This window comes from Phycodurus eques, unplaced genomic scaffold, assembly GCF_024500275.1.
Source record: "Phycodurus eques isolate BA_2022a unplaced genomic scaffold, UOR_Pequ_1.1 contig_25, whole genome shotgun sequence".
Classification (NCBI taxonomy): domain Eukaryota; kingdom Metazoa; phylum Chordata; class Actinopteri; order Syngnathiformes; family Syngnathidae; genus Phycodurus; species Phycodurus eques.
Window position 1 is genome coordinate 712,558 of NW_026904022.1, and position 21,607 is coordinate 734,164.

Consider the following 21,607-nt stretch of genomic DNA (forward strand, 5'->3'; position numbering starts at 1 on the left):
TATTTATTGGACCAAATATCTGTTCCAATATTTACAGTGGGTACAGAAAGTATTCAGACCCCTTAAATTTGTCCCTTTTTTTATATATTGCAGCCATTTGCTAAAATCTTTTATTATTATTTTCCCTCATTAATGTACACACAGCACCCCATATTGACAGAAAAAAACAGATTTGTTGAAATTTTTGCAGATTTATGAAAAAAGAAAAATGAAATATCACACCGCCATAAGTATTCAGACCCTTTGCTCAGTATTTAGTTGACGCACCCTTTTGAGCTAATACAGCCATAAGACCTTTTGGGAAGGATGCAACAAGTTTTTCACACTTGGATTTGGGGATCCTCTGCTATTCCTCCTTCCAGATCCTCTCCAGTTCTGCCAGATTGGATGGTGAACGTTGGTAGACAGCCATGTTCAGGTCTCTCCAGAGATGCTCAATTGGGTTTAAGTCAGGGCTCTGGCTGGGCCATTGAAGAACAATTACGGAGTTATTTTGAAGCCTCTCCTTTGTGATTTTAGCTGCGTGCTCAGGGTCATTGTCTTGTTGGAAGGTGACCCTTCGGCCCAGTCTGAGGTCCTGAGCACTGGAGAACGTTTTCATCCAGGATATCCCTGTACTTGGCTGCATTCATCTTTCGTTCGATTGCAACCAGTCGTCCTGTCCCTGCAACTGAAAAACACCCCCACAGCATGATGTTGCTACCACCATGCTTCACTGTTGGGATTGTATTGGACAGGTGAATAGCAGTGCCTGGTTTAAAAAAATAAATGTTTTAAACTGAATGTCTTATCCAACCTGGTCACTCCGAGAGCGAACCTCAACGTCTTAATTTCCGCCACCTCCAGCTCTGCTCCCTTTTGTCTCTTCAGTGCCACTGTCTCTAATCCGTACATCATGGCTGGCCTCACCACTGTTTTATAAACTTTGCCCTTCATCCTAGCAGAGACTCTTCTGTCACATAACACACCTGACACCTTCCTCCACCCGTTCCAACCTGCTTGGACTCCTTTCTTCATTTCCTGACCACACTCACCATTGCTCTGGACTATTAACCCCAAATATTTAAAGTCCTCCATTCTCACTATCATCTCCCGGTGGCCTCACTCGTCCCCCACCACCCCTCTCATTCATGCACATATACAACCCCAATTCCAATGAATTTGGGACGTTGTGTTAAACATAAATAAAAACAGAATACAATGATTTGCAAATCATGTTCGACCTATATTTAATTGAATACACTACAAAGACAAGATACTTAATGTTCAAACTGATAAACTTTATTGTTTTTAGCAAATAATCCTTAACTCAGAATTTTATGGCTGCAACACGTTCCAAAAAAGCTGGGAGAGCGTCATGTTTACCACTGTGTTGGGAGACAGGTCTGGACTGCAGGCAGGGCAGTCTAGTACCTGCACTCTTTTACTACAAAGCCACGCTGTTGTAACAAGTGCAGAATGTGGTTTGGCATTGTATTGCTGAAATAAGCAGGGGCGTCCATGAAAAAGACATTGCTTGGATGGCAGCATATGTTTCTCCAAAACCTATATGTACCTTTCAGCATTAATGGTGCCTTCACAGATGTGTAAGTTACCCATGCCATTGGCACTAACACAGCCCCATACCATCACAGATGCTGTTTTTTTATTTATGTTTAACACAATGTCTTCATTGGAATTGGGCTTGTACATATATTCTGTTTTACTTTGGATCATCGTCATTCCTCTCCTTTCCAGCGCATCCCTCCACCTTTCTAACTGTTCCTCCACCTGCTCCCTGCTTTCACTGCAGATCACAATGTCATCTGCAAACATCATGGTCCACGGGGACTACACTCTAACCTCATCTGTCAGCCTATCCATCACCACTGCAAACAGGACGGGGCTTGGGGCTGATCCCTGATGCAGTCCCACCTCCGCCTTAAACTCCTCTGTCACATCAAGAGCACACCTCACCACTCTTCTTCTGCCCTTGTATATGTCCTGCATTATTATAACATACTTCTCTGACACTCCAGACTTTTGCATGCAGTACCACAGTTCCTCTCTGGGTACTCTGTCATCGGCTTTCTCTAGATCCACAAAGACCCAATGTCGCTCTTTCTGACCTTCTCTCTCAACATCCTCAAGGAAAATAATTATAATTCTCTTTCTAGGCATGAAACCATACTGTTGCTTGCAAATACTCACTTCTGTCCTGAGTCTGGCCTTCCTCTACTCTTTCCCATAACTTCATTGTGTGGCTCATCCACTTTATTCCTCTATAGTTCCCACAGCTCTGCACATTATCTTTGTTCTTAAAAATGGGCACCAGCACACTTTTCCTCCATTCCAAAGGCATCTTCTCATCCGCTAGAATTCTGTTGAACAAGCTGATCAAAAACTCCACAGCCACCTCTCTTTGATGATTCCTCTGTCTGGCCAACCTGTATAGATCATTTTCTCTTTTTGTGTCCAACTTGGCATACGTGTCATCATATGCCTCGTTTGGCCTTTGCCACCTCTACCCTTGTCCTATGTCGCATCTCCATGTATTCCTTTCTCCTCTCCTCAGTGTTCCATTTCTTTTTAGCTAACCTCTTTCCTTGTATGATTTCCTGTACTGTGAGGTTCCACCACCAAGTCTCCTTCTCCCCTTTCCTACCAGAAGATACACCAAGTACTCTGCTGCCTGTCTCTCTGATCACCTTGGCTGTAGTGGTCCAGTGTTCTGGGAGCTCCTCCTGTCCACCGAGAGCCTGTCTCAGCTCTTCCCGAAAAGCCGTACAACACTCTTCCTGTCTCAGCTTCCACCACATGGTTCTCTGCTCTGCCTTTGTCTTCTTAAACTTCCTCCCGACCATGAGAGTCCTCTTACACACCACCATACTATGCTGTCTAGCCACTCTCCCCTACCACTACCTTAAAGTCAGTAACCTCCTTCACATGACATCGTCTGCACAAGATGTAATCCACCTACGTGCTTCTACCTCCACTCTTTGATGTCACCCTATGTTCCTGCCTTTTGTGGGGGAAAAAAATTCACTACTACTTTGTAAAGTCTACCACCATCTGTCCCTCCAAGTTCCTTTCCTGGATGCTGAATTTACCTATCACTTCTTCATTACCCCTATTTCCTTCACTTCTGCACTCTCTTTTCATGGCTGTTATTCTGAACCAAGTGGAGGAAAGCCCAGCGCTGAACTTTCTTCAACCTTATTGTTTGACTTTGTATTTTCTCATAAATTGTTAAACTTTTCATCCGGCCTAATCATTGAGGTTTTACCTCGACCAGAATAAAAGAATTGGGCAATTGAGGTTTGTACGGCAGCCAGGTTATACCCGGGCCGCGACTTTTCTTTGACCTCTTTTCCTAACCTCTAACACCAGTGATCATAAAAAATGGGATGCGGTGATATCGGAATACAAGATTTTATTGCAGTTGTCGGACATAGTGCAATCGCGAAAGACCAAATTTGTCTTGTTGTCTGAGCCACGCATTACATGTTGTCTGTCTCACACGTGTCGTCTGTCCCACATTTCTTTTTTTTTTATAACTTTATTGGTGGTCTGATATTTACAGTACTACGTCAAAAGACACACGACGAGGCTAAAAATAAACTAGCTTTTGGATTCAAATATACTGTACACGATGGCGACGCGGAAGAAATGTCTTGCAGAGCCGATCAATGATGTCATTGATTGGATCGGATCGGCGAATTATGACATTAAAGCCGATCATCATAAAATGCGAATTATCGGCCGATATCTATCAGGCCGATCAGATCGGTGTAGGTTTAGTGTTTGTTGGATTGGCGCGACGGCGCCCTAGGCGGAAGTCAAAGATGAAGTCGAAAAATAAATGGACAAATAAAAGTAGCCAGGGTTATGTTGATCATTGTAACGGAGCAAAACTATCGATTCTTCTTCACATAAATATTTAAGTAAAAGTCAAAAGTTTATTGCATTCGAACTACTCTGGCAGGTAAAAATTATCCAAAAATGTTACTCCAGTAAATGTAACGGAATAAATGTAGCGCGATACTACCCACCTCTGCACCCTCTGCACCCGCTACCCTAATAAGAATCGCGATCGTTACAAACTAGGTTTACACTGAAGGATAGTGACAAAACGAGATCAAGAATCTGCAGGTGGGATAAAGACGAAACTCGACCAATTGAAGTTGGTCGGACGCAAGGATTGTTTGTGTTTGGTTGACGACACTCGCAGTTATGTATTGGTAGATAGGACACGCTCATTTTGTGCCGACTGTAACGCTAAGCTAGGGAGGTCAAATGCGACAGCGCATTCCATGTGTGTGGACGGCAACAATAGCGAAAGACCAAGGATGCTGATCCATTATGACATTGTGCTCTATACGTTTGCGTTAAACGCTTCACAATTACGACAAGGAAACCAGGAATCCCCTTCACATGTTAACAAATATATAGTTTTTGCTTCTTTTTTTTTTAAAGGATGTATATTGACATCATACGCTTCGTCGTTGACAAAACAGTAACCCTCATGAATATCGGTTGAGAAATGAGCAAGTTTCGACTTAATTTGAGCATCCATGCATTGCCATCTATGGGAACAACGGCCTCCCCAACATGGCCGCCAAGTTGGCACGTTGGTTCGGCTCGCTTGTTTAGTTTTCATATCAATGGACAACACTGGTCTCAGCCGGAATCACACGCTCTTCTCCACTTCTACGTGCTTTATTAAAAATGTCCTGAATTTGCAGCGAACGTGCTGAATCCTTGTCACAGTAAGTCAATCACTACTTTACTGGACTAAAACATCATTCGTTCAATGTTCGTGTCCGGTTGACGTCGTCTCGGTGCACGTTGAAGCTTCTTGGCCTAGCTTAGCTTAGTTTAGCATGCTAACAAATAGACGCTTTTCTGAGCAACATGTCGCTCAGCAGTTCCAGCGTGAGCGTAAAGTGTTCTTTTTCCGCCACCTACTAATAAGGCGTGCGAACCACAATATCTAATATTAAATCTTAAATGTGAAAACAACAACGACGAGATTGTCATTATCATTTGGTTTGTCTAAACGACTGAAATAATGTAATATAATAATAACAAAAATAATGTTCTGAGTCCTTTTGTTGAACATAGAGCGAAAATGTGTGCAAGAAGGACACCAGAGTACAAGGAGGAACTTTGTGGACCAAAAGAGGAGAATGAGCCACAACATCAACTACTGGACGCTATATTCAATCTGCAGCCTCGACTTGTGCTGCACAGAGCAGGTCTGTTCACTTCTTAATTCATTGTTTCGGAAATGCATTAACATGTTTGTAACGTGGGCACTGTGTGACGTTCCATAGGGCTGCAATGATTAATGTATAAAATTTATAAAAATTGCTAGTTAAAAGTGGTGGTAACGAGTTTCATTATCGAGTCGTTGCGTGGTTATTATGTTCGCAACCCACGATGAACATTGCTGTAACGCCACCAAAGATACAAAAAAAAACAGAAGAGAAGGAGGTGTGCCATCTTCTTTTCTAAAGTGGGCTCAAACACGACTGAGCCATGAAACAACAATTTGACGTAAGTCTTCAAAAATGTGGGAGCATTTCTTTCTACACGAAGCCAAATAGTGTGTTGTTTGCAAACTTTGTCAAAGCGAGATTGGCATGGCACAGAAGCATCACGATGATCATTCAGGACCTAAAACAAAAACACATTGGAGTCATCGAGAAGGAGGAAGAGAGCTCCACATCTGGGTAAGTTTTTACAGAATCCTACATTTATCCCATTTTACAGTGAGAAAACGTCCCATTAGTTTCCCCTGGTGCTGGTAAATACTCATTATCCAGCTTGACAAGCATGAAAAGTTAATTAAACAGAGGTAGTTAGCCTAGCTAGAGTAAAGAAGAGAGAACTTTTTTATTCATTTGTCTTTTTTTTTTTGCTCGTTCATGGTTAGATCTGTTGTCATATATATTTTGTGCGTTGTCACATATATTTTATTTTTTATGTCGGACTGTGGGGGGTTCACTCTGGGGTTCATGTTGTCTACTCAAACACCACCGGATACACTCGTTACCATGGTGGCGACATCAACAATGGATCGCGCCGCGTGTATTACAAGAACAAAATGGGGAAAACGTGTGGTGGTGGTCAGCGGTGCTCGGGAGATTACGTTAATTTAAGGCTCGCTTGAGGTTATGTTCACATACTTTTAATATGATACAGCTCGCAAGCAGGCAACACAACGGTATGTAGCCTAGCAAGCTAGTCAGAGTACTAACAGTTGTACGTAAACATGCTGGCGTTCTGTTGAATCATCCTCTAAAGTTTCGGTGTGTGTGAAGTAATTTAATTCCAATAAAGTAATATAATTACAGTAAATTAGCAGCCATTATTTCAGTCATGTTGTAATGTTGGTTTGACCTGACTGATTAGAATACATGACCTGACTCGAGAATCCTTTTGAAAATACTCGGTATACAGTACACAAGTATATACAGTAAATGAACAAGTCATTTAAATAGACAGATTGCTCCATCTTGTGATCGGTTATCGTTTTTTTAACTCGCTGATGGGTAATCGGCCACAAAAATCCTGATCATGTAAAGCCAAGTAATAAAATAGTCCTGGTCGACTTCAAATTTAAGGTGTGTGCATCTTTAGTGTAGTTTATCTTTTTCAGGGTGGCTGTGTGCAGTTTGACAACAATTGCGTTCCCGCATTTAACACATTCTCTGCCATGAACGGCTTTAGAAGTCAAATATCCATGTTAACTTGGAAGGCTGGCAGTGAATGAGTTAATGCATATCTCTTCCGCATAGAACGAATGCGTCGCCATGATTACACGGGGTGATGTAGATCTACATTTTGAATTCGTACACAAGACAATTCCAAAGTGCTTAACAGTTACATAAAATTACAAGAAGGCAGAAAAACCCATTCCATAAAATGTAAAATAATAATTAATTACTGTAATTTCTTGTGTATAATGTGCAAATTTTCCCAAAATATTTTCAGTCAATAGAGCGCATTAAATATAAGTTTTAGAACAAATTACATTGTATAATTGTATACCAGTACCTAAGAGTTGTGAAAAAGGTGGACACTTACATTCCAGTATGATATCTAATGTTGCATGTTAAGCCCATATATTACGGTAATGTGCGCCGCCAGTCTGAGATTCCTGACCTGCTCGCGGCAGCTTGCCTTGTTGTTGTCATTAGCGTAGCATGTTTCTTGCTATTGCATTACACGGCAGAAACGGCTACCCTTAAGTTTGTTTTACCTTAAACCTAAGATAGAAAATGTAGACTAAAAGGGTTAGTTACACGGCCACTTTAAAAATCATCGCTGCCGAAGATGTGGGAAACCGCGGAGCAGCGCGGCAATTCAAAGTATTGGAATCGAACGTGAGATTGTGGAGGAAAACGAAGGAGAAAATCTTCCAGCAAAGAGCAGATGCAAGAGCTTCGGGACGTGGGAAAGTCCCACAGTTTCCAGACATGGTCGAAGAGCTGCTGCAGATTATAGTAGAACAGAGGGCAAGTGGCTGCGCGATCAACACTGCTGAACTTTGTCTCAAATCTTCGAGAATAATGAGGAATAAAGGTAGCCAAGACTTCAGGGCATCCGCTAACTGATGTTACTCATTTATTAGGAGGCACATGCTCTCTGTTAGGCGCAGAACAACAATTGCACAACGTCTTCCAGCCAATTATGAGGATAAATTGACAAAATACCAGCAGTTCATCATTGGGGTGAGAAAGCAGCAAGAATAAGAAATTGGCTGCCCAGCAAATGCTGATCAAACAAAAAAAACCTGCAAAAACAGTGAAGGTAAAGTCTCCTAGGAACCAAAAAAAGCATCCATCCATCCATCCATTTTCTACCGCTTATCCGGGTCGGGTCGCGGGGGCAGTAGCTTTAGCAGGGACGCCCAGACTTCCCTCTCCCCAGCCACATAATCCAGCTCTTCTGGAGGGATCCCGAGGCGTTCCCAGGCCAGCCGAAGGACGTAGTCTCTCCGGCGTGTCCTGGGTCGTCCCCGGAGTCTCCTCCCGGTGGGACGTGCCCGGAACACTTCACCAGAGAGGCGTCCGGGAGGCATCCGAATCAGATGCCCCAGCCACCTCACCTGGCTACTCTCAATGCGGAGGAGCAGCGGCTCTACTCTGAGATCCTCCCGGATGACCGAGCTTCTCACCCTATCTCGAAGGGAGAGCCCGGACACCCTGCGGAGGAAACTCATTTCGGCCGCTTGTATCCGGGATCTCGTTCTTTCGGTCACGACCCACAGCTCGTGACCATAGGTGAGGGTAGGAACGAAGATCGACCGGTAAATTGAGAGCTTCGCCTTTCGGCTTAGCTCCTTCTTTACCACAACGGACCGATACGAAGTCCGCATCACTGCAGACGCTGCACCGATCCGTCTGTCGATCTCCCGTTCCATTCTTCCCTCACTCGTGAACAAGACCCCAAGATACTTGAACTCCTCCACTTGGGGCAGGATCTCATCCCCGACCCGGAGAGGGCACGCCACCCTTTTCCGACTGATGACCAAGGTCTCAGATTTGGAGGTGCTGATTCTCATCCCAGCCGCTTCACACTCGGCTGCGAACTGCTCCAGTGAGAGTTGGAGCTCACGGCTTGATGAAGCCAACAGAACCACATCATCAGCAAAAAGCAGAGATGCAATACTGAGGCCTCCTAACCGGACCCCCTCTTCGCCTTGGCTGCGCCTAGAAATTCTGTCCATAAAAGTTATGAACAGAATCGGCGACAAAGGGCAGCCTTGGCGGAGTCCAACCCTCACCGGGAACGAGTCCGACTTACTGCCGGATATGCGGACCAAACTCTGACTACGGTCGTACAGGGACCAAACAGCCCGTATTAGGGGGTTCGGTACCCCATACTCCTGAAGCACCCTCCACAGGACTCCCCGAGGGACACGGTCGAACGCCTTCTCCAAGTCCACAAAACACATGTAGACCGGTTGGGCGAACTCCCATGCACCCTCGAGGACCCTGCCGAGGGTGGAGAGCCGGTCCACTGTTCCACGGCCAGGACGAAAACCACACTGCTCCTCCTGAATCTGATATTCGACTTCCCGACGGACCCTCCTCTCCAGCACCCCTGAATAGACCTTACCAGGGAGGCTGAGCAGTGTGATCCCCCTGTAGTTGGAACACACCCTCCGGTCCCCCTTCTTAAAAAGGGGGAACACCACCCCAGTCTGCCAATCCAGAGGCACTGTCCCCGATGTCCACGCGATGTTGCAGAGGCGTGTCATCCAGGACAGCCCCACAACATCCAGAGCCTTTAGGAACTCCGGGCGAATCTCATCCACCCCCGGGGCCCTGCCACCGAGGAGCTTTTTAACTACCTCGGTGACCTCAAACCCAGAGATAGGAGAGCCCGCCTCAGAGAACCCACACTCTGCTTCCTCATGGGAAGGCGTGTCGGTGGAATCGAGGAGGTCTTCGAAGTATTCTCCCCACCGACTCACAACGTGCCGAGTCGAGGTCAGCAGCGCCCCATCCCCACTATACACAGTGTTGGTGGTGCACTGCTTTCCTCTCCCGAGACGTCGGATGGTGGACCAGAATTTCCTCGAAGCCGTCCGGAAGTCTTTCTCCATGGCCTCACCGAACTCCTCCCATACCCGAGTTTTTGCTTCAGCGACCACCAGAGCTGCATTCCGCTTGGCCAGCCGGTACCCATCAGCTGCCTCAGGAGTCCCACAGGCCAAAAAGGCCCAATAGGACTCCTTCTTCAACTTGACGGCATCCCTCACCGTTGGTGTCCACCAACGGGTTCGGGGATTGCCGCCACGACAGGCACCGACCACCTTACGGCCAGAGCTCCGGTCGGCCGCCTCAGCAATGGAGGCGTGGAACATGGCCCACTCGGACTCGATGTCCCCAGCCTCCCCCGGAACATGAGCAAAGTTCTGTCGGAGGTGGGAGTTGAAACTCCTTCTGACAGGGGATTCTGCCAGACGTTCCCAGCAGACCCTCACAATACGTTTGGGCCTGCCACGTCGGACCGGCATCTTCCCCCACCATCGGAGCCAACTCACCACCAGGTGGTGTTCAGTTGACAGCTCCGCCCCTCTCTTCACCCGAGTGTCCAAGACACGTGGCCGCAAGTCCGATGACACGACCACAAAGTCGATCATCGAACTGCGACCTAGGGTGTCCTGGTGCCAAGTGCACATGTGGACACCCTTATGCTTGAACATGGTGTTCGTTATGGACAATCCATGACGAGCACAGAAGTCCAATAACAGAACACCGCTTGGGTTCTGATCGGGGGGGCCGTTCCTCCCAATCACGCCCTTCCAGGTCTCACTGTCATTGCCCACGTGAGCATTGAAGTCCCCCAACAGAACAATGGAGTCCCCAGCGGGGGCGCTCTCCAGCACCCCCTCCAAGGACTCCAAAAAGGGTGGGTACTCGGAACTGCTGTTTGGTGCATAGCCACAAACAACAGTCAGGACCCGTCCCCCCACCCGAAGGCGGAGGGAGGCTACCCTCTCGTCCACCGGGGTGAACCCCAACGTACAGGCGCCGAGCCGGGGGGCAACAAGTATACCCACACCTGCTCAGCGCCTCTCACCGTGGGCAACTCCAGAGTGGAAGAGAGTCCAACCCCTCTCGAGAGGACTGGTACCAGAGCCCAAGCTGTGTGTGGAGGCGAGTCCGACTATATCTAGTCGGAACTTGTCGATCTCACACACCAGCTCGGGCTCCTTCCCTGCCAGAGAGGTGACATTCCACGTCCCTAGAGCCAGCTTCTGTAGCCGGGGATCGGATCGCCAAGGTCCCCGCCTTCGCCCACCGCCCAGCTCACACTGCACCCGACCCCTATGGCCCCTCCCACAGCCCATGGGAAGGCCAAAAAAAGCACTTTATTAGAATTAGGGTTGGGCATTGTTTGCATTTGAGCGATTTCGGTCCCGATTCCGGTTCTTCATTTTGATTCCTGTTCCAAACGATTCTCGATTCTGATTCTTTTGGGTGTCTAGGTCAAAAAAGTTTGCATTGTTTAAATAAAGGGTGTCCAAATTATGAACATCCATTTTCTTAGCAGCCTGCAGCATGAACTAAAGTGAACTTTTGACTCTGGATTCTATATACATACATGCAAATCAGTTGCCTTTCGGCGAAATTCGCTGTTTTGAACTCAAAATAGGATATTTACGTGAATCGGATAGTTCCAATGAGTTTTTCCTGCGTTTAACTGCGCTGCCTCAATGTTGCCATAGACATAGTTTAGTTTCACTCGCCCAATTGACTTCTTTGAAGTTCCGCACGGTGTAGGCGGAGGCTCGGCGCCAGAGGGAGCGCGTCAGACTTCTACACATCGTGAAAGCCTCCTTTGCACAATATAATCTTAATCCAAGTGTTGCACTGTGGTGACTGGTCATTTATTTTAACATAATTAACACTTTTGTTCACCGCTGCCGTTGGGCACAAGCACGGCTTCATGCGTGTTCTGTTGCTTTTTGCCGCTTCTTCCTTGGTTTTCACCACTTTCTTTTTTGGGGTCGGCGGACTGTACGCATCTAAACTGGGAACCAAATGTTTTTAATTTGAACGATCCCGGGAGAACCGGAATGTTAGTCCCGGTTCCAATCGGTTCTCGATGCCCAACCCTAGCTGTAATGCTGGACGCTTATGGAGATCAGAATCAGAATAATCTTTATTTGCCAAGTATGTCCAAACACACACAAGGAATTTGTCTCCAGTAGTTGGAGCCGCTCTAGTACGACAAAAGACAGTCAATTGACAGAGAACACTTTGGTGACAGAAAGACATTGACAAAAAACAGTCACTGAGCAATAAAGGGTTGCTAGTTATCTGGTAATGCCGGAACATTTTTGTATTTTTTTTTTGACAATTGTGCAAAAAGATGCCTCTTAGAGCACTTAGAGCAGTTCGAATGACTAATATTGCAATAGTCCGGTGCAATGACCATTGTGCAAAGGGCGCCGAGACTTCAAGCGAGTAGTGTGATAATCTGGGACAATGTTGATTGTGCAAATGTTGCAGATACTCATCAATCAGTGCGCAAATGGAGCAGATGCTACTCTGGCATGAGTGGCCAGTATTGGTCAACAACAGATATGCAAATAGTGCAGCGTGGCGAGGCAACTACAGTGAGTGCACGAGTCATACATAATTGGCCCCACAGAAAGGTGACAACGAACTCAAGTCAAAAAATTGCCAGCATGTTGTAATTGAATTGTAGGTTAGGTGTTTAAGAAGTTGGGACTAAAAGGAAGCCATACATAATCTTTCAACAAAAAACTCTTCCCACCCACTGCTAGTGGCCAAAGGGCGTCATAGTGAGATGCCACCCAAAAGGGTGGATGGATGAGGCGCTTACGAAGGACTGGATTAGGTCAGTCTGGTGTGACCACAAGAGACTGTCGCAAAATGCTGGTGCTGCATGCGTTTCGGTGCCATTGCATGCCAGCCATCAAACAAATCCTCAAAGAAAATAAAAATGACTTGGTAATCATTCCTGGTGGCATGACTGCACAGTTGCATGTGATGGTGTATTGTGCAATCGCACTTTTAAAAAGCACATGCGGAAGAAATGGAACATGTGGATGCCATTGGGCACTCATACGTTCACTGCAGGTGGCAATGTAAGGAAACACGAACTGGTGAAAATAACCGCATGGGTAAAAGACGCATGGGATGCGGTTTCCCCTGACATATTTTTCAGGGGATTCCAAAAAGTTGTCTCGCAAATGCCATGGATGGCACAGAGGATGACATGCTGTGGGAGGAGGATGAGATCGCTGTTCATGATGCAATGGAGGAGGCACCGGAGGGACTACACCCTGAACTGTTCGCCAATCAGTCGCAGGGCACGCATAGACACGGACAACCATTCACACTCACATTTGCCCGGTCACTGAGTGGGGACTGAACCCACGCTGCCCGCACCAAAGTCAGGCGAGTGTTCCACTACACCAGGGGTGTCAAACTCAAATTCACGGTGGACCAAAATTAAAAATTGGGACAACGTCACGGGGCAAACTCAATATTCAATGAAAAATCACTGCAATGTGCATGTTTCCCTTCTCTGCGGGAATGTAGTGTTAAAGTTTATCATATGGCAACATAATTCAATTTTGTTTCCAAACTGAATCTGGAATAAACAAAAACTAATATTATAAACACATGAGAAATCCAATTTGCGATAAAAGACATCAGTGGTATTTGTTTGTTGTTTTGTATTTAAATAGATAACATGAATTATTCTGTCCCTCAATCTTCTATTTAATCCATCTCCAACTACCTTTCTTTTTTATGTACCGTATTTTCACGACCATAAGGCGCACTTAAAAGTCTCCAAAACTCCAAGATGTCTACCATGTGGACGTGGAGGTGCCTTTGAAGCAGCCGTGAGCCAATAGGGCCAGCAAGGCCTCCGTTTACAATTCAGTGGTACTTTGATTAAAGAGTGTCCTAATTGACGAACGGGGTTTTGTAATTACAGGCCAGTCGATTTGTTTTGCTTTGTGTTGGGAGCAAAAATTTAACTTAGAATACAGTAGAATTCATTTATTTGATATATATGTCATGTGCCCTGCGAGTGGCTGGCGACTGATTCAGGGTGTACCCCGCCTCCCGTCCCAAGATAGCTGGGATAGGCTCAAGCAGTCCGCGACCCTAGTGAGGATAAGCGGTAAATAAAATGGATGGGTGGATATATATGTCACAAAAACATTGGCTAAAGCAGATGCATTACTTTAAGTGTTTTAGCCTGAGTGCCAATTATCAACACTTGTCCACAGGAGGTTTATTGGAAGGTTGATAAAATACAAGGAGGTAGATTGAGTTAGACAAATTGATTACCGTATTTTCACGACCATAAGGCGCACTTAAAAAAACATCGGTTTGGCTAAGGACCCCCGAAAATGTCACCTACGAAGAGACACGCTTACGAAGCACAGTGTAAACCGCAAGCTATCAGTTACGCGGAGGAACGTGGGAATCGAGCAGCCGCAAGAGAATTCAAGATCAACGAATCCACGGTTCGCAAGTGGAGGAAGCAGGAAAACGAGCTTCCCCAAGTCAAGAAGACGAAGCTAAGTTTCCGCGGGAAAAAAAAGAAAAAGAAAACGCGGAAACAAGGCGAGGTGGCCCGAGTTAGTTTTACAACTCGATCAACGGATTAACGAGCAAAGAACAGCCGGGAGAAGCGTCTCAAGTCACCATTCGACTGAGTGCAATAACTCGGGGCTTGCCATCATTCCGGGAGGCTCGACGAACCGCTGGACATCGGTGTAAACAGGGCGTTCAAAGTGAAGTTGCGAGCGGCGTGGGAGCCATGGATGACAGATGGCGAACACAGCTTTACTAAGACGAGGAGGCAGCGCCGGGCGAGTTACGCCACAATTTGTGAATGGGTTGTGGATGCTTGTTCGAGCTTTCGCACGGCAACGAGACTGACTCGAACATGGCGTGTTTGATGGAGAACTTGCCCGGCTGTTCAATTTCAGATACAGAAGATGCGGACTTTGATGGATTTGTGGATGAGGATTGATCAAAAAAATAGCGTGAGTACATTGTTAAAATTGGCTGGCAACCAGTTCAGGGTGTACCCCACCGCTTGCCCGATGATAGCTGGGATGGGCTCCAGCACGCCCGCGACCCTAGTGAGGAGAAGCGGCTCAGAAAATGGATGGATGGATACATTGTTAAATACTTAAATAAAGTACAACCGAACTCAGTTTTTCTCCCGCTGCCTTTTTAAAAACATTGTTTTAGCGTGCATCAGAATCAGAATCAGAATCATCTTTATTTGCCAAGTATGTCCAAAACACACAAGGAATTTGTCTCCGGTAATTGGAGCCGCTCTAGTACAACAGACAGTCAATTTACAGAACACTTTGGAGACATAAAGACATTGACAAAAAAACAATTGTGCAAAAAGATGCAGAGTCCTCTAGCACTTAGAGCAGTTCGAATGACTAATATGCGCGGCATGCATATTAGGTAACACGGTAACACGGCATGCCACCGTGTGTTTTAAGCGACCGTATGTTTTACCATGCCAGCGCCCAATAATACGGTGCGCCTTATGTATGTGTTAAATACAGAAATAGACCCCGTAACTGAGACTGCACCTTTTAATACGGTGCGCCCTATGGTTGTGGAAATACGGTAAATCTTTTTTCAAAGGCCAACAACAAAACAACCCAAAAAACTAAGAATGTCCTTCAATAAAAATCCAAACAAATTATTAACAGTCCCTGCCAAGGAGTTGAAAAAGGGTTATAAAAAAAACATTAATTCAATTAATGTTATATTCTTTGTTATGGCCACATTGCTCCGCACACGACAAGCAGGTCTGTCTTTTACTTTAGTGAACAGATAATCTGGCTCCCACCTGTCTTGGAAGTTACCCGTTTTTCATCTTTCGTTTTGCCATTTTTGGAAAGGGGAAGTGTACATTTGCCCGAGGAGACTGGTAGCATAGTTGCTAACGACCGCAACAGAAAGGGAAGGGGCACTCGCTGGTCTAGACTGACGGCTAGCAAAGCATTCTGGGATTTGTAATATTAGTTGCGCATGTGCTATATACTGGCCTGCCAGCTCTAATACACATTTGATTTGGTCTTGCGGGCAAGATATAATTAGATTGTGGACCAAATTTGGCCCCCGGGCCTGTGTTTCACATGTATGTACTACACCATCAGTGACCTGTACTTGTCAGAGTACTTTCAATGCACCATACTTTTTACTTTTACTTGTATTTATGTGAAGAAGGATCGATACATTTTCTCCGTTACAATAATTGACATGCAATTCGCTACTTTTATTTATTCATTCTCGCGTGTGCGCATCTATTTTTAGACTCCATCTTCGACTTCGAAGGGTACCCGTTGCGGCAATCAAACGGGATCACTAATGTCATTTAAATTCACCAATCAGACGACAAAAGGCAGTCACATGACCGCGCACATAGCCTTTGCGAGCCAATCAAAATTACTAATTTTGGGGGGGACTGCCTTGCGACTGTTCATTTTACAGACTCCAAAAAACAACAGCTTTATCATGCAGCTCTAAAATTGTGACTGCCCAAACTTGGATATTTCAGACCACTTCTAACTTGAGAAAACAACTTGCGGTAAGTTGCAGTTGTTTATATTGTTGTTTTGGCAGTCGATATGGCAAAATTAGCACTATCCCTATGGTGTCACAGACGCACACACAATCAATAAGTCTGTTCAACAAACAGCTTCTTTATGAAGTTATTTAAGCGAATAAAGCAAATAATGTTTCTGTAGGACCCAATGTATGTGTCGGTGGTTTTTGGGCAGTTAACAATTGAAATGGTGGCAGGTGTATGTTGACTCCCATATATTGTTTCTTTTTGTTTGTTTCATCTGATGTTTATGTTCTGATTTAAAAAAACAAAACAAAAAACAATCAGAAGTTACTCACAGGTTACTCTTGAGTAGGTTTTTTCCATTGAGTACTTTCTTACCCATACTCAAGTAAATATTTGGAAGACTACTTTTTACTTTTATATTATTTTAAAGTAACATTACTTGAGTACAATATTTGGCTACTCTTCCCACCTCTGGTGCTCTGCGATTGGCTGGCAACCAGTTCAGGGTGTATCCCGCCTCCTGCCCGCAGTTAACTGGAATAGGTTGCAGCATACCCGCGACCCTATTGAGGATAAAATGGATGAATGGATGATATGTAAGATTGTAGTACATATGAGCAACAGTACTATTAAAAAGTTATACCATCATTGAGCATTTATTTTAGTCGGTCGAGGGATTCTTTTCTGACAATTACAGGTACCGGTAATTTCTTTTACATCAAGCATGGCCTGTGGCCTGTCCCGACACCAGATGAAAAAAACAAATTGTTACCAGTCCATCAGCGCATGCACAAAGATTATTGTTATTACTGAGTATTATTATTATTATTATTATGACTAATTATTGTTTGACAGCTAATTCTTTGAAAAACTATACAAACCTACCAGATCAAAAATACAGCTAATTCGTAATGTGAGTTCAAATCTCAATTACTGTCTCTGTCATTTGTTCCTGAATTTCTTCAGACCTCGGCATAATGTCTAGATCCTTTGGTCTCCTTTACTTTGTCAGGCAGGTCCTATTTAAGTGATTTCTTGATTGAGAACAGGTGTGCCAGTATCAGGTCAGTTGTACGGCGTGAGGTGCAGCTATGGTGAACGATGTTTCCTGAAGTCCACGTTCATCTCTACTGTCTTGAGCATGTTCAGCTCCAGTTTGTGTTGGCCACACTCAACTCATTTGCGGATTCATTTCATTGATACTGTGACACGCGTCAATGATGTAACATCTTTAATTGCAGCGACGTTGAGGTATGATGTCTACAATTATTTTTCACTCCTCGCTGCAAGCACCTCTGTTATTCTCGTCATCTCCTCAATGGGCTCTCTGTTGGGAGGCACTAACATGTAAACAGGATCAAGGAGAGAGGTTGCAGTTAAATGAGATTTGGCCCATGTGTGTTTGTCGTCTTGTGTCTTGCAGACATCAGTCAAGATCTTCGTCCTGAGTGGCTGAAGCCAGACTCCTCTCACATTAAAGAGGAAGAGGAGGACAAAGAGGTTTGTCACATTAAAGAGGAAGAAGACTTGAAGCCCCGCCACATCAAAGAGGAGGAGGCAGAGTTCCTCCACGTTAAGCAGGAAGAAATCATTAAGGTTCCTGTGACTGGTGTGTCTTTGAAGAGTGAAGATGAAGGTCAAACTGAGGAGAACAGAGGGGCGCAGCCTCCAAGCAGCAGCTCAAGTCAACACATGACAACGGAAGGTGATGGAGATCACTGTGAAGAATTACAAGCAGACGGCCTCTTAGCTCCACTATCAGATAGTGACGACATGACGTCACACTCTCCTCACACTGATGATGATGATAATGATAAACAGTTTGAAGGTGATAAGACATGTCACCCTGACAAAAAGGGGTGTAAATGTTCTCAGTGTAGGAAAACCTTTTATTCTAAGGGTCAGTTGAAAGAACACATGAGAACACACACTGGTGAGAAACCTTTTGCCTGCACAGTTTGTGGCCAAAGATTCTCTCAGAAGGTCATCTTAAGTCGTCACACAAGAACACACACTGTGAAGAAATATTTTACCTGTTCAGTTTGCGGTCAAAGATTCACCAAGAAGGGCAACTTGACAAGTCACACAAGAACCCACAATGGTGAGAAACCTTTTGCCTGCTCAGTTTGCGGTCAAACATTCTCAGCAGAGGCAAACTTAAAAGTACACACAAGAACCCACACTGGTGATAAACCTTTTGCCTGCTCAGATTGTGGTCAAAGGTTCTCTATTAAGGGAACCTTAAAAAAACACACAAGAACACACACTGGTGAGAAACCTTTTTCCTGCTCAGTTTGTGGCCAAAGATTCTCTCAGAAGGGAACCTTAAAAAGTCACACAAGAACACACACGGGTGAGAAACCTTTTTCCTGCTTAATTTGTGACCAAAGATTCTCTCAGAAGGGAACCTTAAAAAGCCACACAAGGACACACACTGGTGAGAAACCATTTGCCTGTGCAGAATGTGGTCAAAGATTCTCCGAAAAAGGAAGCTTAAAAACACACACAAGAACACACACTGGAGAAAAAGCTTTTCCCTGCTCAGTTTGTAGTAAAAGATTCTCTCATAAGGTACTCTTAAGAAGTCACACAAGAACACACACTGGTGAGAAACCTTTTACCTGCGCAGTATGTGGTCAAAGATTCTCTGCGAATGGAACCTTAAAAAAACACACAAGAACACATACTGGTGAGAAACCTTTTTCCTGCTCAGTTTGTGGCCAAAGATTCTCTCAGAAGGAAACGATGAAACGTCACACAAGAACACACACTGGGGAGAAACCTTTTGTGTGCTTAGTTTGTGGAAAAACATTCTCGACTAAGGCAGACTTGAAAAGACACACAAGAACACACACTGGTGAGAAACCTTTTTCCTGCTTAGTTTGTGGGCAAAGATTCTCTCAGAAGGGAACCTTAAAAAGTCACACAAGAACACACACTGGTGAGAAACCATTTGCCTGCGCAGATTGCAATCAAAGATTCTCTCGACACCACTATTTTAAGAAACACAAGTGTGTTGGTAAGAATAGCAGTGATCAATAAAGTTTTCACCTCTAATGCGAGCAGGCTTCGTCACTTCATGCACCAAGAATGATTGTATTCTATGTACCTTCTTAATGGACCTTGTTGATGGTGAGAACATTGGGACTTATTCCATAGTTCTGAACTTAAAAATGTCTGCTCCAAAATTGGCTCAGTAGTAGTTTTAGGCTTATTTTCTGATGAAATATTTGATTTTCAGCCAGATTTTGGCCCACCTACATTTTGAACACATCAGCTTGCTGATCCTCCTATCATTTTAATGATTTTTGTGGTGCTAGCTGTTGTTCATAGTCGTCGTTCGTATGATACGTATGATAGTGAGAGATTAATAGTGATTATGATTAATCGTCTAGTGATCATAAAACAATAGAACCGTACTTCAAAGGGTCATGCGCGGTCACCTAAATCATGTGATGAGGCGTAATTGATGGACGTGTTCAGACATATCAGCTGAGAATGCAGCCATATCAGAACGTCCATCGTCTGAGTGGGTTAAGACTTCAAATCTAAAAATTGTAACTACAATTTATCTTTTGTGTATTTATGATTGCGTTACTAGATGAAAATAAAAAGCAGTAGCGATGAAGTATGCTATGGATCAGGAGCTGTCTTTATAAACCTCTAAGCCATCACAAATGTGTACTCAAAACTAAAGGTACACTAAAAATTTAGATTTCTCTGTTAATTGAATACAGCATTCAAATACTAAAAAAAAAAAAAATGCACCAACAAAAATGGGGCATCTCAACAAAATATAGAATTTTTTTTTGTGTTTATGCAGTAATATGATAAGTCAGTCAAACAATGATATAGTTTTGCAGTCATAACGGCTCTCTGCTTTTAACTTTAAAGGTATATGATACCGATTCCGCGCATTCACTCATAAGTTCCATAAAGGCACTACAGAAAGTCCTCGATTTACGAACGAGTTCCGTTCCTACGCTGGCGACGTAGGACCAATTTCCGCGTAAGTCGGATTTCATCGTTAAAGTCAAAACTTACGGCGAAATACTTCTGTTACGGGTATTGTCCCACGTGATTGTGACAGCAAGCTCAGTGTGTGTGGGCGTGTGCGTCGACGTGTGAGTGAGACGGACTGTGAAGGAGGAAGGAGTGTGCGCCGGTGCGAGTGTGTACAGTAGCAAGTGTAGTGACGGCGACCGGGGAAGAGTAGCGATTAGCGGAGAACCCGTTGACGTCGAATGTGCAGAGGAGCTAATAAAGCCATTAAAGCAGCAAATCGGTGTTTCGTGCCTTTATTGTTGCCGCCACCCAGCTCAGCTGTGCAATGAGAGAAGGGAGTTAACCCCTGCGTCTCCCGACCACGGTCAGGTGACCGTAGCAGGAAAGGTTAACACTTCGTTAAAAGAAACTAAAATACATTAAAATTAAAAAATAAGATGCTGTACTTACCATTACTGCTGAGAGTGTGAAAAAAGGAAAAGATACTCCCGCCGCACAAACACAGACAAGCACTATGTACTAGCTCAGCAGAAACACTACGGTGCTGGGGACAAAATGGCGGACGAGGCACGGGCGTCGTAAAGTCGAAACGTCGTAGGTCGAGTACGTCGTAACTCGAGGACTTCCTGTATAGGCTTGAATTGTTGGGTAAAAAATAAGAACACGATTTGACTGTTACTTGGGGTCAAATATCTAGACTGTCGAACTATTGTTCTGCTGTGGTTTGCACCCCTCTTCCCCTTGTCCATGTCCCTGTCTGACCTCACGAAGGGGCTATAGTTTCTGCTAAAAGCCGAATTTCCTGACCAGACATGTTAGAACATGTTTGTGTGTGACCCCCACCCCCTCCTCCCACTGAGGACATGTCAGAGGAGTTGGAGGCCAAAACAAAAAAAGCAAATAAATGAGGCAATTTTAATCTTAAATTTGTCCATCAACATGTACTTGAGGGGTGTAAATAAATGTTTTTCTACGTGAAGAATTTTTTTTTTTTTTTTTTTTGCCTTATTGTACTCGTCAGTCTTCCAGATTGCTTTGTTTTGGGGGGGGTGTGGGGTCACTTTTTTCATGCATGTTTGCAAATCATTTGATGTCATGGGTCATCAATGACTAGAAGGCCATTCTACTAATCTCTATTGTGCAATGATACTGTATATGACAGCAGGTGTCTGGAAACGCAAGCAAGCTGTTTTTTTTGTTACTATTATTTTTATTTCCTGGAATGTTGGTTGAAACTTTTGGTCTTTAAATATACACAATGTTTAATTCTTTTTTGTTTTACAGTAAACTTTAACAGTGAGTGATGAATAAACAGCTTGAAATAAGCACGTTTTGCCTCTTATTTGGAAAACTGTGGTGGTAATGAATACAGGACTTTAAAAAGTATGTTGTAATAAGTTTACATTTGCATCATACCAGGTTAAGATACTTTATTTACAGCAAAAACAAGACAACGACTGAATTAATGAACAGCAATAACAAGCAAAATCACCACCCGATTCTT

At 44.4% G+C, this 21,607-nt stretch overlaps 1 protein-coding gene across 1 annotated transcript; it reads left to right on the forward strand.

Moving 5' to 3' along the window:
* The first annotated feature begins 4,654 nt into the window (after positions 1–4,654).
* LOC133398188 (gastrula zinc finger protein XlCGF26.1-like) lies at positions 4,655–21,402 on the forward strand. Its single transcript, XM_061669777.1, has 3 exons — positions 4,655–4,748; positions 5,104–5,237; positions 17,522–21,402. Exons 2-3 carry the CDS (start codon positions 5,111–5,113, stop codon positions 19,138–19,140), a joined length of 1,746 nt encoding a protein of 581 aa, XP_061525761.1. The 5' UTR covers positions 4,655–4,748; positions 5,104–5,110; the 3' UTR covers positions 19,141–21,402.
* Positions 21,403–21,607: the final 205 nt, after the last annotated feature.

Excerpts from the sequence above, each read along its gene's own strand:
- LOC133398188 (XM_061669777.1), top strand. The coding sequence starts at position 5,111 with ATGTGTGCAAGAAGGACACCAGAGTACAAGGAGGAACTTTGTGGACCA. Across the intron at positions 5,238-17,521 it reads ACTTGTGCTGCACAGAGCAG|ACATCAGTCAAGATCTTCGT; the intron begins GTCTGTTCACTT and ends TGTGTCTTGCAG.